This window comes from Colossoma macropomum, unplaced genomic scaffold, assembly GCF_904425465.1.
Source record: "Colossoma macropomum unplaced genomic scaffold, Colossoma_macropomum, whole genome shotgun sequence".
In the NCBI taxonomy this organism is placed as follows: domain Eukaryota; kingdom Metazoa; phylum Chordata; class Actinopteri; order Characiformes; family Serrasalmidae; genus Colossoma; species Colossoma macropomum.
In genome coordinates, this window is record NW_023494806.1 from 32,899,027 (window position 1) to 32,914,465 (window position 15,439).

The window sequence follows — 15,439 nt, forward strand, 5'->3', positions numbered from 1 at the left end:
CAGGAAGTCAACAATCACGAGAAGACTTCACTAGATTAAATATACAGGGTTTACCGCAAGATGTAAGCCTCAAAAACAGGACATGTTTGCCAATAAACGTCTAAAAAAGCCTTGACAGTTCTGGAAAAAACATCCTACGGACAGACAATGATCAGCTGGTATACAGAATATTGGGAAGAGAAGAGTACGGAGAAGGGAAGGAAGGGATCATGACTCATGAGCATACCACCTCATCTGAAAAGCATGGTGGAGGTAGTGTTATGGTGCATGTATGGAACAGATTCTCTTGGATTTATCAATAATGTGACTACTGATAAGTGCAGCAGGATGAATTCTGAAGTGCATAAGGCTATATTGTCTGCTTAGAATTCAGGCAAATGCTTCAAAACTCATTGGACGGTGATTCACAGTACAGATGGACAATAACCTTAAGCATACTGAGAAAGCAATTCAATTATAGCAAAGAAATGGAATGTTTTGAAAAGGCCATGATTGAGCATGTATTTCGCTTACTGAAGGCAAAACTGAAGGCAAGATGCCCCAAGAACAAGCAGGAACTGATGACAGCTGCATTAAATGTCTGGAAGAGCATCATCAGGGAAAAACTCCACGTCTAGTGATGTCTAAACGTTCTAGATTTCAGGCAGTCACTGACTGCAAAGGATTTGCAAGCAATACAATTTAATTTGTGATTATATTAGTATGTCTAATTACTTTTAAGCCTCTAAAAATGGGGGGCTACATGTGAATATGGTTATAGTTCCTATGCAGCTCATCTGATTTGCATGGTAATACCCTCAAATTAAAGCTAAAAGTCTGCACTTTGAGCTCAAATTCATTACAATTAGCTGTAACGATAACAGTTGTTATTAAACAATATCAATCTTGACACCTCATGACAGCACATGAGATCTGCCACACCCTGTTTGTGGCATAGTTATATGAACATTATGTGAACGTTATGCAGGGTTCTAGAAAATTTTTACCCAATAATGTCTGTGAAAGAAGCAGACATTAACTTGGTGTAGCACTGCTATTAAAACCTCATCATGATGCTCGCACACACACATAAGCTGAGCTCAAACAGCCACAAACCGGCTTCAAACGACTGTAACCAAAGCACTTCTGAATGAAAACTCCAGACTCTGGACGGACTTCAAGGTCATTCTCTACAAAGCGTTGAGGTTCATGGCTGAAATTTCATTTTGATAAACATGTTTGGGAAAGATGAAACGTGCAGACTTTGGTGTGGTCACCAATACGGTTACACCCTGGTGGACACTTTGTCCTACTGATCTGAACTTGCACTGCCCACTTTATTAGAAACATAGACCCACTCATCATAAAGAGCTTAAATTGATCTACTAAATGATATGAATATTGTTTATCTGTATGATGACCGACATTCAAATATTTATGGACATGGTTTCAGGCTGTTTAGAGGCAATGACCCATAAGGTCGATGTTTCTAATGAAGTGGGCAGTGCAAGTTCAGATCAGTAGGACAAAGTGTCCACCAGGGTGTAACCCTATGCAATTGTATATTTTTAAGCTTTTTACATTTGGAAAAAATAGTTTGCATTACTTTTTACTGTAGAATCTTTCCTCCTAAATTCTAAGGAAGTAAAGCAAAACAACTAAATATCGTATAACACAAGCGAAAGGATGTTTCAGAACATCTATGTGAAAAGCCTGAGCTGTGACGAACAAGATTATGCATCCTTTAAACAAACTAGCAGGAGAATGAGAGACAAAAGCAGGGCATTCAGAAAGGCTCCTAAAGGTTGGTAATTATTAGAAACTGTCCAGGGCCAGTTGTCATTTTCAGGTGAAGAGTTTTTTAAGTGCAGACTGCAGCTGTGAGTGGCGTGTTTGTGTGTGTGTGAGTCAGCGAGCTCATAGAACACCTGCTCTAGTAAAAGTGGCGTCTCTTAGATAGCAGGCCGAGCGCGAAGGGCTCGTTTTCACAAACAATTACACAAGATTAACGATGGGCATCATGCATTACACCCATCATTAAGCCTGCCGCCGGCCTCCACCAGCTCACACACACACACACACACACACACTCTGTTACCTGCTGCCGGAGGACAGTGCCTCTTTATGCAGATAGTAAGGATGCAGTAATGCAACTTTGTCTCTCAGATAATAAAGTGGTCAATTATAGAAAGTATAAGGTAGATGTTCCTAATAAAGTGGCCAGGGAGTGAAAGCACAAAGTAGGTGTTTCTAATAAAGTGGCCAGTGAGTGGAAGCACAAGGAGGGTGTTTCTAATAAAGTGGACAGTTATTGGAAGTACAGGGTAGGTGTTTCTAAAAATGTGGCCAGTTATTGGAAGTACAAGGTGAGTGTTTCTAATAAAGTGGCCAGTGAGTGGAAGCACAAGGCAGGTGTTTCTAATAAAGTGGCCAGTGAGTGGAAGCACAAGGTGGGCATTTCTAATAAAGTGGACAGTAAGTTGAAGTACAAGGTGGATGTTTCTAATAAAGTGGCCAGTGAGTGAGAGTACGAAGGAAACACAGCAAACTGGACTTAAATCAGCAGAATAATGGGGAAAAGGCCCCTTTCATTGTCGCCTTTTCACAGTGAGTCGAGAGATTTCTCGCATTGACAAGTCTCTCAAGATCACATGGAGACTGATGATCATTTGTTGTGAAGGAGTGGGTTCTGCTGGCGCAGTGGGTAGTGTTTGTGTGTGCGAGTGCGTGATAATGATTGGCAAGGCACGGCAGGATGAAGCTGCCATTCTTCTGTTGCAGCCTGCCAGCTCCATGGGGGGTACAGCAGCAGCTGGCATTCAGTATCTAAATTCAGGAATAATCTAGTCACAGACACACAGTGGCTTGCTGGCAAAAAAAGCATTAGAGTGTCCATTAAAGCAGCAGAGAGGGGATGTGTAGCTTTGAGTGCATTAAAAGAACACTTTTAACATATCAAATTTAATGACACTTACAAAAGGATCGTTCAGCAAATGTGTTCAACGACAGTTTTTCTAAGACAAGGCTAGACAGAATCAATCAAAGCATGTCTAGGCAAGGTTTGCTAAGTCTCGAATGCTATGCAGAAATCCAGGTGTAATGATAACTAAAAACGTGCATTTCCTGATGGTTCCCACTTCCTGCTAGGTTACTGCTAGGTGGTTACTATGGTATCCCAGGCAGTTGCTAAGTTGTCACTAAGCAGTTGCTATGGTATCCCATGTGGTTGCTAAAATGCTGGTAGGCAGTTGCCATGGTGTATAGGGTGTTTCTTTAGTTGTTCATAGGGAGTTGCCAAGTGTTAGCTATGTGTTGTTAGAAATGAATGGGAGTCTATGTGAGGAACGAGGGATAAAAAAAAAGAGTGGAGGAGTGCAGGTGAGTATGGCTGTGGATTAGAGCTTGGGGACCTGCCCTGAGTGAGTACGTGCATTTTGGTGTCTGTTGGGCAAAGCAAAAAAACAGGGCTGAGGTTTGGGTGAAAATGAATGGGACTCTATGCGAGGAACAAGGGATGAATAAATGACACATAGAGGAATATGGGTCAGTATGGCTGTGCAGTAAAGTTTGAGGTAATACCCTTAGTGAGTACATGTAGTTTGGTGGCTGTAGGGCAACAAAGTAATAGAGTTTGTGTGGTGGCGAAAATGAATGGGACTCTATAGGAGAAAAAAAAAGGGAAAAAAATCGGAATTTAACCAACATTGTTTGAAAAGCATGCGTCCAATCAAAAAGCTGTATACAAGCCCGAATTACACAATCAGCCTGGATATTCTGGAGATAGAACAGTGTTGATATCTCGAAAACTGCGGGATGAGTTATGCGGCAAACATCTGTCAGAAAAATAAGAATAAAAGAGAAGAAGAAGAGTACAAAACGAAGAAGAACATAATTATCAGAACCATAATTATCAGAAAGATTTTCCTGCTAACGATAACGCACACATCACATATTTTAGCCAAAGTGGTTAAGTTCTGTTCCCCAATCTGAAATTAGCAGCTTAAACTTTGAACAGTTGCTACATCAGTAGACTTTGTGGCAAAGTGAGCCGTCTAGAAAAAGTCTAGCTATTCACTCACAACAGCACAGCCCAGTGGAACAGCTATTTTCATGAACAATATGGAGAAATATATCATCATATTGTCCAGCCAGAGCCTAACTGACCAGGAAATGGCTACAAGATGTTGCTGTATGAATGATCCAGTGATGAATAAGCGGGAATGTAATTTAGCACAGGACTAAAACCAGCCTGTCTGGACAAATCGTCCTTCGGCGGCTGCTGTTCCACCAGCACTGACAAAGACACGTTTATCTCCAAATGTGGAAAGGCAAGCCAGCAGTGAGAGATACGCTCCAGCAGCATGGAGCCGGAGTGGGAATTCTGACACCAGGGAGAAAGAAGTAACAGAGGAGAGAGAGACAGAAAAGAGGATAGGAAAGATAGAGCTGTCTTTGTGATGGATGACAGAGGGGAAAGAGGAAAATGAGAGGTAGAGAGAAAGCAGCAAATAAAGAAGGAAAGAATGAAAACGAAAGTAAAAAGAAAAACACAAAGGGCTTGAAAAGGAAAAATGAAGGGAAAAAAGAACATTTAATCAAGAAAAATAAGCACAAGAAAAAAGTCTGAAAAAGAAAGACAACAGAAAGACTGAAAAACAAAAAAAGAAGCTTGAGAAAGGAAGAAGAAAGAATAGTCTAATCAGATGTTTGTGTTTTTGTAAACCAGCAGTTCCCAAACTGGGGTACATGTACGTCCAATCATGTTGGGAGTACATCGCAATAATTCTGACATTTACATGTCATTTTATACCTAATTTCTAGAATGTGTAGTATATGTTTACACACAGCGTGTATGCATGAGTAAGTGAGATATTTATAATATCCAGAATGGCAAACCTGTGCTAAAGTAGTTAGATATTTTGCTCTATATTTATTATTAGCTGTGTAAAAGGCCGTGTGGGTGAAGAATGCATTGTACTCTGGACACTTTTTTGTTCAGGCGTTCATATGATTTTCTTCCCTAAACAAAATGAATGACAGAATGCTGAGAAAATTCAAATACATACAAACTCTCCTACACATATATATATATATATATATATATATATATATATATATATATATATATATAATATTTATTAGCAACCACCTAGGGTATGATAGCAACAGCTTAGCAATGCCTTAACAACCACCTGGAATAATACAGCAATAGCCATACAACACTTTAGCAACCATGTGGAATTCCACAGCAATGGCCTAGAAACATCTTAGCAACCACGTGGGCCACAGTCTAGCAACACATTGGAAACCACCTGGGACACCATAGCCACAGTTCAGCAACACATTAGGAACCACCTGGGATACGATAGCCACAGTTTAGCAACACATTAGCAACCACCTGGGATACCATAGCCACAGTTTAGCAGCCACCTGGGATACCATAGCCACAGTCTAGCAACACATTAGCAACTGCCTGGGATACCATAGCCACAGTTTAGCAACACATTGGAAACCACCTGGGATACCATAGCCACAGTTCAGCAACACATTAGCAACCACCTGGGATACCATAGCCACAGTCTAGCAACACATTAGCAACTGCGTGGGATGCCAAAGCCACTGTTTAGCAACACATTGGAAACCACCTGGGACACCATAGCCACAGTTTAGCAACACATTAGCAACCACCTGGGATACGATAGCCACAGTTTAGCAACACATTAGCAATCACCTGGGATACCATAACCACAGTTTAGCAGCCACCTGGGATACCATAGCCACAGTTTAGCAACACATTAGCAACCACCTGGGATACCACAGGCACAGATTAGCAACACATTAGCAACCACCTGGGATACCATAGCCACAGTTTAGCAACACATTAGCAACCACCTGGGATCACGTAGCGATGGAAGACAGTTGGGTAAAACAGACTCATAGTAAGATCAGAATTAGATTAGTTTAAATGAGAATTCCACTGACCACTAAAAACTCCCTCACAAAGTTACTGAATGCAGTAAAACAGAAAACAACTTGAAACATTAGCTAGCACTTAGTTTGGACAGCAAATATGCTAGCTAGCACGAAAGCTAATCTATCTTTAGTTTTCAGCTAATCTACCTGAAGTTTTAGTTAAAGATCTCTTTAAACTTCAGATGGATTAGCTATTATGCTACACTCTTAAAAACATGGTTCTTCAAAGGTTCTTTAGTAATGATGTTAAGCTAGTAACAATAGAAGAACCATTTATGGTGCTATATAGAACCATATACAACACATTATCCATCAATCTGAAGAGTACGTTCACCATGCAAAGAACCATTTGAACATGAAATGATTTTATATAGAACTTGGTTCTAAATAGAACCATTCCCTTTACTAAGGAACCTTTGAGTCTAAGTGTGTAGCTAGCAGACTTGCTATACAAAGTATCCAACCATTTCAAGTTGTTTCGCCTCGCAGACAAATAATGACATATATCAAAATGACAATCATAACTTTTCTAAGCGACAGTAGAGGAGAAGTAATTAAGTCTTCGAGCATCTGTAAACCAAGGTGTCTCAGGATGTTTGTCTCTTCTCCTCAGTGCAAGGTGTGGAAAATAGAGGCCATAAATCTGAGGCGTAAGAGAGCAAAACAATGAAACAAGAGCTTCTGAAGCCTAATGATCAGAGGAGGCCTGCTGGAGTCTAATGACACGCCACAGTCACTGGCTCCACTTGTTAAGGAGGGAGGACATGTTCAATGTAACACCAATCACGCCAGCTAGTTAACTTCCCAGCACGGGCGAGAGAGAGTTTTTTCTCCGAGGAGCTGTCAATATCATCTTTCGCTCTAATTAAGTATTGCTTGAACGCTGCCATATACGCTATCGACCTCCTCCCGGCGGAAAACAATGAGCAAACAGATCAGCCGTTCATCGCTTCACTCTCCTTTCCTCTCGTCTTTAGTTAATCGAAGCCGTCTTTTATCATGAAAGACGCTGGACTTCTGACCGACGCAGCCTCGCGCTTTCTCTGTCCGTCACTCAATTCAGTGCACTTTGCTTCAGTGAATCGTGACTAAATCAGTTCAGTAGGGAAAAAAACTTAAAAGTAGAAACTCCCCAAGATCTTGAGGAACAAACAACTTTAAACCAACTTTACCAACTAACTTTAAAAAACAGAATGTGCTTAGAGCACAATGATGAACCACTAAGAGGAACCAACACTCAAAATGAGAACCTCCCTTAAGAGCATTACAAAGAAACACTGAGAGGAACCAAGACCCAAAAGGAGAAACTCCTTCAGAGCATGAGGAAGAACTATGGAGAGCAACCAAAACTCAAAAGCAGAACCTCCCTAAGAACATGAGGAAGAACCACTGAGAGGAGCCAAGACTCAAAAGGAGAAATTCCCTAAGAACATGTAGAAGAACCACAACAGGAACCAGGAGTCAAAAGGAGAAACTCCCTAAGCGCATGAGGCCAAACCACTGAGAGGAACCAAGATATAAAAGGGATAAACCCCCTAAGAACATGAGAAAGAACCACTGAGATGAACCAAGACTCAAAAGAGAAACTCCCTAACATTATGAAGACTGGTGGAATTCCCTTTTATGAAATTCTTCAAGTACTGATGTCAGTCTGAGTTTAAATAAAGCTCTCTCTCTTTCTCTGTTTGGCGCTTTGTGTTTGTGCGTTCGGGGCTTCTCCGTGCTGCAGTTCCTCGATTAGCATAAGGGAGGAGTGCAGGTGCAGCAGGCCGCGGCGGGACGCTCACAGGCAGAGGAAGCGTCTCTGAGGTGAATGAGGTTGAGTCATCATCCACCGTACGGAACGGGAGAATGAGAGAGAGACATAAACAGGTGCAGATTAATCTGTGACGCTCTCTCTCTCTCAGGATTTCCCGCTATACGCCTGAGTTCGAGCCTGTGCTTGGAAGCCCTGCTTCAGTCTGTGTGTGCATGAGCGAGTGATAGAGTGGTAGAGTCAGAGAGAGAGAGAGAGAGAAAGAGAGAGAGAGAGAGAGAGAGAGAGTGAGTGTTGTGCTGTTCAGGTAAAAGGCAGATACGGTGTTTGAGTTAACACGCGTGTGCTGCTGCTGATGCTCTCTGGCTTTAATTACTGCTTCCCACCGATCCCTTAATTACTCCTCTACCACCTCTTTCTCTTCTAACCTCTTTTTTCCCTCCATCAGAGTGATGAATAATGCAAAGGGGGCAGTTTGGGAGCTTGCCAAGATTTGGGCTTTTCCAACAATGTGAATATCAGTGTTCATCAGTGAATCATCGAATCGATGCATGTTGTCATCAACATCCAGACGACGTCTCGGTACGTCTTGTTTTCTACATCAGAAAACAAAGAAAAGCACAGAGTTCTCGGCCTGTCTGAATGGTCTGACCTGCAGCTGGAATGTGCAGCGTCCCTGGACAACCAGGTTTGACAGCATTCCCAAATTTCCAGCTGTGTAATAACCAGGATGCTCCAGAGATGTTGACATGCCTGCAGTCCTGGGCAAAAGTCAGAGACCACCCTTTGTGTAATTAATCTCCAGTCAAAATGACCATTATGTACAAGTCAGTGAGGGCTTCTTGAACAGCTACACATCCTTTCAGGCCCATTGCGCTGAGTTGTCTTCTCACAGTGGAAGGATGGCTGTGGATTATTTCAGATCTGAAGCAAGTGTGGAGCTTGATTTTCTCCTCTCTCTCAAAGATGAAAGCTTTAAATGCTGTTTATCTGAAGGCGACATTTGTGGTGTGGTCTTCCAGGTGGTTGTTAGGAGTCCCACTTTCTCCGTAGCTTCTAATCATTTTGGGAACTCCAGTTTTGGAAACTCCATTGACGTAAGCAAGTAGATTATATCTAATCTCATCAGAAAAAGGAGATAATGAGACTTAACATGTGACAGTATATCAAACCAGATCATAAGAACCACCCTCTCTGAAAAGCATAGCTTCTAGGTTTGAATGTTGTACCTGAGAGTCACACATTTTGGATGTTGTAATGTTACAGGTTCAGCAGAGGAGCAAACACACTTTTGTGTCCTTGTCTGCTCTTCATTCCAGCTCGGGATGGAAGGAAAAAAATAAATAAAATGAGGGATTTGCTTGGCTAAGAGCTTACCCCTGGTGGCAGGCTGGTGTGCAGATTTCAGTCCAGCATCCTCTTACAGAGGCATGTGATTGCGTGTGTTTGTCACAGCTTTTACCAACTGCCGGGGCAGCTGAGGTGATTCTCAGAGTCATCAACATTTCACTCAGATCTTTTCCTCCAGACAAGACAGCAGGCTTCCAGTGATATTTGTTTCAGTTTGTTCTCAGCATAAACAGTAGTTCTGTGCCAGCAAACCTATAGATTAGCTTATAAAGCTATTTTATATAGCATTAGGCCTACAAATCAACCACTGCTGCATTGCTACAACTGTTTGTTGTTGATTTTCATTTTTGTGTTTTTGTGTTTTCCATTTCTTTTTGGGCATTTTTTGTATCTTTACGAATTTTTAATGCCAATTTAGTCACAGCTAATTCCCATCCTCTACCTAGGTTCTCCCCAATTTTCAGGTTTCTACACGATTCTACCATGCTGGTAGGGTGAAGGCTAGTACACGCTTCCTCATAGACACATGAAGCTCCACTGCATCTTTTCAAACCACTGCTAACACAGCATGACAAGTGAAGGAGAATGCGAACTGCTAACTCTTTTACATGAGCTAACAGATGCTAATGTTGGCTAGCATCATGCTGAGTGATGAGGAAGAAGAAGGACCATCCATGGACTCTGTTGGACTCGGGCCATGGATGGTTGTGGTATTTGCATAGGCCTACTTAGGAACCCCCCTTGTTAATTTGTAAAGATTCTTAGGTCCAGTAAGCTACAAAGCATTTGAACCCATTCAGTTCAGTTCAGTTCATCTGGTACTTTTTAAAAGAGCAGATATTGTCTCAAACCTGTTTTCCTGAAATACAGGTCAACCTCCCTTATGCACAAGCTAAGAGAGGACTGAGACTAAAAAGCCTTTGGCAGAATATTGTAGTTCAACATTTTGGTAATATGAAAGCATTTAATTCCGCTGGAGCACCATGACAAGTTGTGTTACGCAAGAGGTGCTTCAGTTGTGTCCACTAAATGAGCATCGGTCCCTGACGACAACACAATCAACACCTCCCAAACCACACAGGACTGGAGATTATTTTCAATTGAGTCCCATTAATGAGCATAGCGTAACTGTGGCTAGTGGTGCAAGCCTCTGAAAAGCCCTAATCACAGTCCTTTAAACTCATCTGCTTGCTCAGGTCTGAAACACTGAAAGGGAAAAATCGGCTTACCCCCATAAACCAGCTCAATTAATTGTGATCTAGTTTAACAAGGAACCCACTAGCTAATGTGGCAAATTTCAGAGAGTGAGAAAATGCTATTGACGTTAATCACCTTCCATTAGTTAGTAATGTGGCTAGGGACATATCGTTACTGTCGGAACAAAACGTTTTATCTCCATTTGTGAGTAAAATTTCATGTTGAATGGAGCAATAGAAACACTCAGAGCTGCTTGGAAAGAAATCTTGTTTCATTAACGTCCATTCAAAGTTTTTTCCTTCTGTAAAGTTACTATTTGGGAGGTTTCGTCACAACATGATAGACAGAGATAATAGAAAAACAGGAAGCATATACATTACTGCAGCTCCTATGCTGCCCATATAAACAACATAATGAACAGTTTAGAAAAGAAAATTCAGATGAACACAATTTCCCCTTATACCCCAAACGTAGCTACAAATTTGCCATTTTAGTTTTGCACTGGAGCTGTAAGGTAATAAAAGCTTGTACTTCACCAATTAGCAACATGCTAACTGCACATCTAAATCATCCCACTCTCGCCTCAAAATGCATTGAGTTTAGGGATGTGTATTCTGACTAATTCTGATATTTCAGTATCCGTACGTGTTAATGAACATATGGTCAGCTGAACGCTGGAAAGGAAAAAAATCGGCTGAAATTAACACAGGGCTGTAGGCTTTTTAGGTTATAGTGTGGTGTTAGGAGGCCAACATAATTCAGAACCACATAAGAGGAATGCATTTGAAAACATGTTTAAGTATTCAAAAAATACCTGAGGGAAATCAGCAGGTTTTGGAGATGGATGAGTGATAGAGGCTGCCTCTTCAGATGAGCTAATATGCTAACAGAGCTAACCGGTACAGTCTCGGCTGCTGATGAGGACTCGTCATCTTCTACACAAGGTACTCAGATGGTGTGCCAACATGTTAGGGTGTCCGAAAAATATTCACTTTCACTGTTTCTGGACCTAGCTAACATCAGGTAGTTAGTCTAGTTCGCAAAAAAGCTGTTCCAAAGCCAGTCACACTATCTCTGCTTTATCATTGGCAACACGCTCATTTTCAGTCAGTCTTTTTTTTCACAAAGTACAGTATAATACACTTTCTTACTCACAAATATGAGAAAAAACTGACATATTACAGTTGTGTTAACACATAAAATCAAAAACATTTCAAGCAAGTAAAGTTGAAGTTTCTGACATGCCACATAGCTAAAAACGGTAGCAGTGGCCATGAAGAAGTCTGGATTTTTGTCAGTACTTAAGCTAACATGCTTAACACTACATTAGCCTCGTAGGTACACTGCTAAAAAAGAAGTACTTCAGACACTTGGCTGATAAACTACTTTTGGGGTAACGGAGAAATTGGGAAATTGTGTAAACGTGATTTTTGGCCAAACTATTCAACGCAACTTGTGCCTGAGCCTCTACAACAAAGTTTAGCAGCATGCTATCATCAGTCTGAACTAGTGTGCTAGTCATCCACAGCAAAAACATGTTTACCATCTTTGATTCGTACTGCTAAACCTGTAGCACGATGTGTTTAAAAGATGCAGGTAGATGCTGACAAATACAGCACAGACCAGCATGAATTCCATGGTTTATGCTGGTCTAGTGCTAGTTTAGCTGCTCACCCACCATGGTCATGCTGGTTGACCTGCATTACCAGCATCCAAAACACAACATATTCTAGTTTTGCTGGTGACCAGCTATGCTGGTCTATACTGTTTTTTTATAGCAGGGATTGCTAATCACAGCATCCCCAAATACACCACCGCTCAACACTTTCACTTTCTCTCTCAGGAACACAGCTGTATTTTGTCACAGAGACAATAGGTTGGTGGGGGGGGGTGTATTGTTTTGTGGTATGTGGTGATTCCCTGAGGTTTCTTGAGTGCCTTTCCTCTACAAGCACAGGATCTGCCTTCAAACAAAGCCTCTTCCCGAAAAAACTTCCACACCCCAGACTTCACAGAGTTTTTAATCAGCTGCATTAAAAACAAAGCACGTTTTGGTCCACCCTGCAGTGTGTATACATAAACAAAAGCTTATTTCAGAAATTTTTCTTGTCCTAACCTGGAGTACTAACATAGTACTAGTCGGCAAACTAAACTGGGGCCAACTTCTTTTGCCAGGCCTGACAACCAAATCCCTCATAGTAGTCCAGTACTTTAATTACTGCAATCATTTCCTGGCTCATTTGCGTAGGCACGTGCACAGATCCACCCCGGGGGGCTTGAGCCACTGCCCTTTTGCCCTCAGACTGTACAAGTAACCTCTTGGTTGGCATGTATAATAATCTATTTCAGCGAGGCGAGGCGAGGCCTTGCTCTGGGAATAGAGTTAGTTGGTTGGCTTCGGTTCAACAAGCTTTCTGTAGAGATTTCCCCTCAGTAATTTTGACCTGCATGCATCACCACAGTACAGAAAATCTCACCAATAAAGCACTGACAATGTCTGTTTAAGAAATATTTACATTCCATAATGTGGTTATTTTGAACAACAACCAAACAACTGGCAGTAAGGGCTGATAATAACTTGTTAAAGTTTCAGTTATAGTCAAATACAAGAATTATAACTCACAGACCTAGCACAGAGCAGTGGTCACTACTCCTGCTTCACCTCCAACCAAACACACTTCATTTAGCTAATTAAGGACTTCCAAAGGCAATAGTCAGATAGGTGAGGTGGCGTCAAGTAGGATTAGAGCTAAAGCCTTCAGGAAGGTATATCCAGGAGCAGGGTTGGTGACCACTGGGATAGACGGAGCCTTGTACACAGGGGATTGGGGTTCAAATCTCTGATTGGGCAGTATTTTATTCCCTTAACACTACGCTTGTTTCATTTAAAAATAAAGTTGCAATGGATTTATTTCACGTTCATGTTTTTCCCTTGACCCCCTGCCCCTCAGAAATGCCCATGCATGTGCCTGCACCTGCATCAGTGTGCATCAGCCTTCCTTTACTTTGATGTGGTAGCTGCAGATATAGGTGCAACCTCAGCACAGGTGGTTTGCACAGAACAACTCTCAAACTATCTGAATTCATTTGCTTTCAACAAGCATGAGAAGTGCAACATACTGTAGGTTGTGTACAGTTTACACATATGGCGATTACGGTACTTCAGTCATGTTAAGACCTTCATGTATGTTTAATTTTTCTGTAGGCAATTTTTTTCACCCAATGTCCATTTTTGCAAACTTTCAGACCTCACTCAATCAATCACTGTTGTCTCTGGTGTTGGTAAGACAACAGCCAAGATGACAGATTGGCTGTGACCTAGCATCTACTTGGCCAAATGTTGGCCCAAAAGGTTTAATGTGGTTAGGTGCTGGCATCTCCAAAAGCAGCTTAAAATGAAAAACAGAAAATCAACATAACATGTAATTTGACCAGGGGTGTTGAAACTAAAAAAAAAAAAAGCTGTTTTGGGTGTGTAGAGGCCTTTACAGTAGCTAGAGTTGCAGGCTACGATGTGAACTTATCTAGCCAGCGATGTTGAAACAGCTGAATTTTCTGCTTAGGCTGTAAATCAGGTGTTTATTCCTAAAGACATTGATTACACAACATAAATACTACTCTGATCTAATTTGATTAATACACCAAATGTATGTATTTTGACAAAACTGAGTTGCGCGCTAGGAATTCTCATTAGGCTGAAAGGAATTTTTTGCTAAAGCAAAAACAGCACCTATGAAAGAACTCATTTTTGGATGAAGCATAATTAGATCGTATAGGCCATGTGGAAAAATTCTGACCTCTGAGTCCTGTTCTACAGGAATGCATATACTCCACTTGGGTTGAGAGTAATTTGATGGGAAGTCTGAGAAGTTTAAAACTCCTCGGCTTCTGCCAGCAGCTCTGACGGAAGTGACAGCTGCTCCGAGGAAAGGTCAGAGATGTGCTGATGCTAACTGCCAGGTCTGGACATACCTTTAGTGGGCTCTGAGCGCTTGGGGAGGTCCAGCGTGTCATAGCTTTTGTCATTCTCTCCATTTCTCCTCCCTGATAGAAGACAAGAAAGAGAGACAGAGTCATTTTGTAGAGGAAAACCTCTGGAGAGTGAAAATGTCAAGTTCATCTCAGACATACATGCAGATACACCACAGAATGACTATACATTCCTCACACTACAGTCTAATGGCTTGTAGTGCCCCCCCCCCAACCTCTTAATAATGCATAATGTAAGAGTGAGGAGATGTCTACAGCAGAGTAGTCTAATGAATATTGCCCCACTAACACATAACTATACTCACTGGCCACTTTATTAGGTACTACCGTATCTATGCGTATTGTCCATTTTGTCAGGTCCACTTACCATATAAGTGCACTTTGTAGTTCTACAATTACAGACTGTAGTCCATCTACTTGTTAGCCCCTCTTTACCCTGTTCTTCAATTGTCAGGACCTCCACAAGACTCCACTGAGCAGATATTTGGGTGGTGGATCATTCTCAGCACGGCAGTCGTAGAGAGTGTTGCTCTGGTACAAGTGGATCAGGCACAGAAGTGCTGCTACAGGTTAAACACTTACTGTCCACTCTGTTATGCCTGTTTCGCATCGCATCATATAACAGAAACAGGAGTTCTCTTTAGCTTGTGTGGTCACATGATTTCATATGCAAATCTAGCATTAACAGTAAACCCAAAGAACAGTAGCAACAATGCAGAAGCTTCAAACTCTGCTTTACCTTTTCCTGAACATTTGGTTTTATGTGAAGAGTCACAGACAGCAATTCTGGCATTTGCATTTGACCAGTCAGTGGTTTACACCATTACCAGCTCCACCCGTACATTCCTGCTTAACATGCTTGGTACACCAACAAGAAGGATAACCAAATTCAGCATGGGTACTCAGGTACAGTACGGGGTCACTTGGCAGTGGAAATGACGGCAAAATGCATGATCACAGATTAATAACCTTAGTGTACTAGTGGAAAGGCACAGACTTGCCTTATTGCCATTTTCAGGTACAAATTCGATGCACTCTGCTTGTGTGCTTTGTATGTATCTAGTCTAAGCTTGTTGATGGCTACATTATTTCACCTTTTTGACCATGCAGCTCAGGAGCGAGCAGTTATTAGGGCACAGGGCTATGCACAGACTGTGTGATAAGCTGCAGCCTTAGTAAATCAAATGTTAAATT

At 41.6% G+C, this 15,439-nt stretch overlaps 1 protein-coding gene across 1 annotated transcript in view; it reads right to left on the reverse strand.

Annotated features, from left to right (window-relative positions):
• Positions 1 to 15,439, reverse strand: part of arvcfb (ARVCF delta catenin family member b) — a 149,098-nt gene that overhangs the window by 44,156 nt on the left and 89,503 nt on the right. The window contains exon 9 of the mRNA XM_036599157.1: positions 14,228 to 14,299. Within this exon, the coding sequence (XP_036455050.1) occupies positions 14,228 to 14,299 (72 nt within the window). The remainder of the gene's footprint in view (positions 1 to 14,227; positions 14,300 to 15,439) is intronic.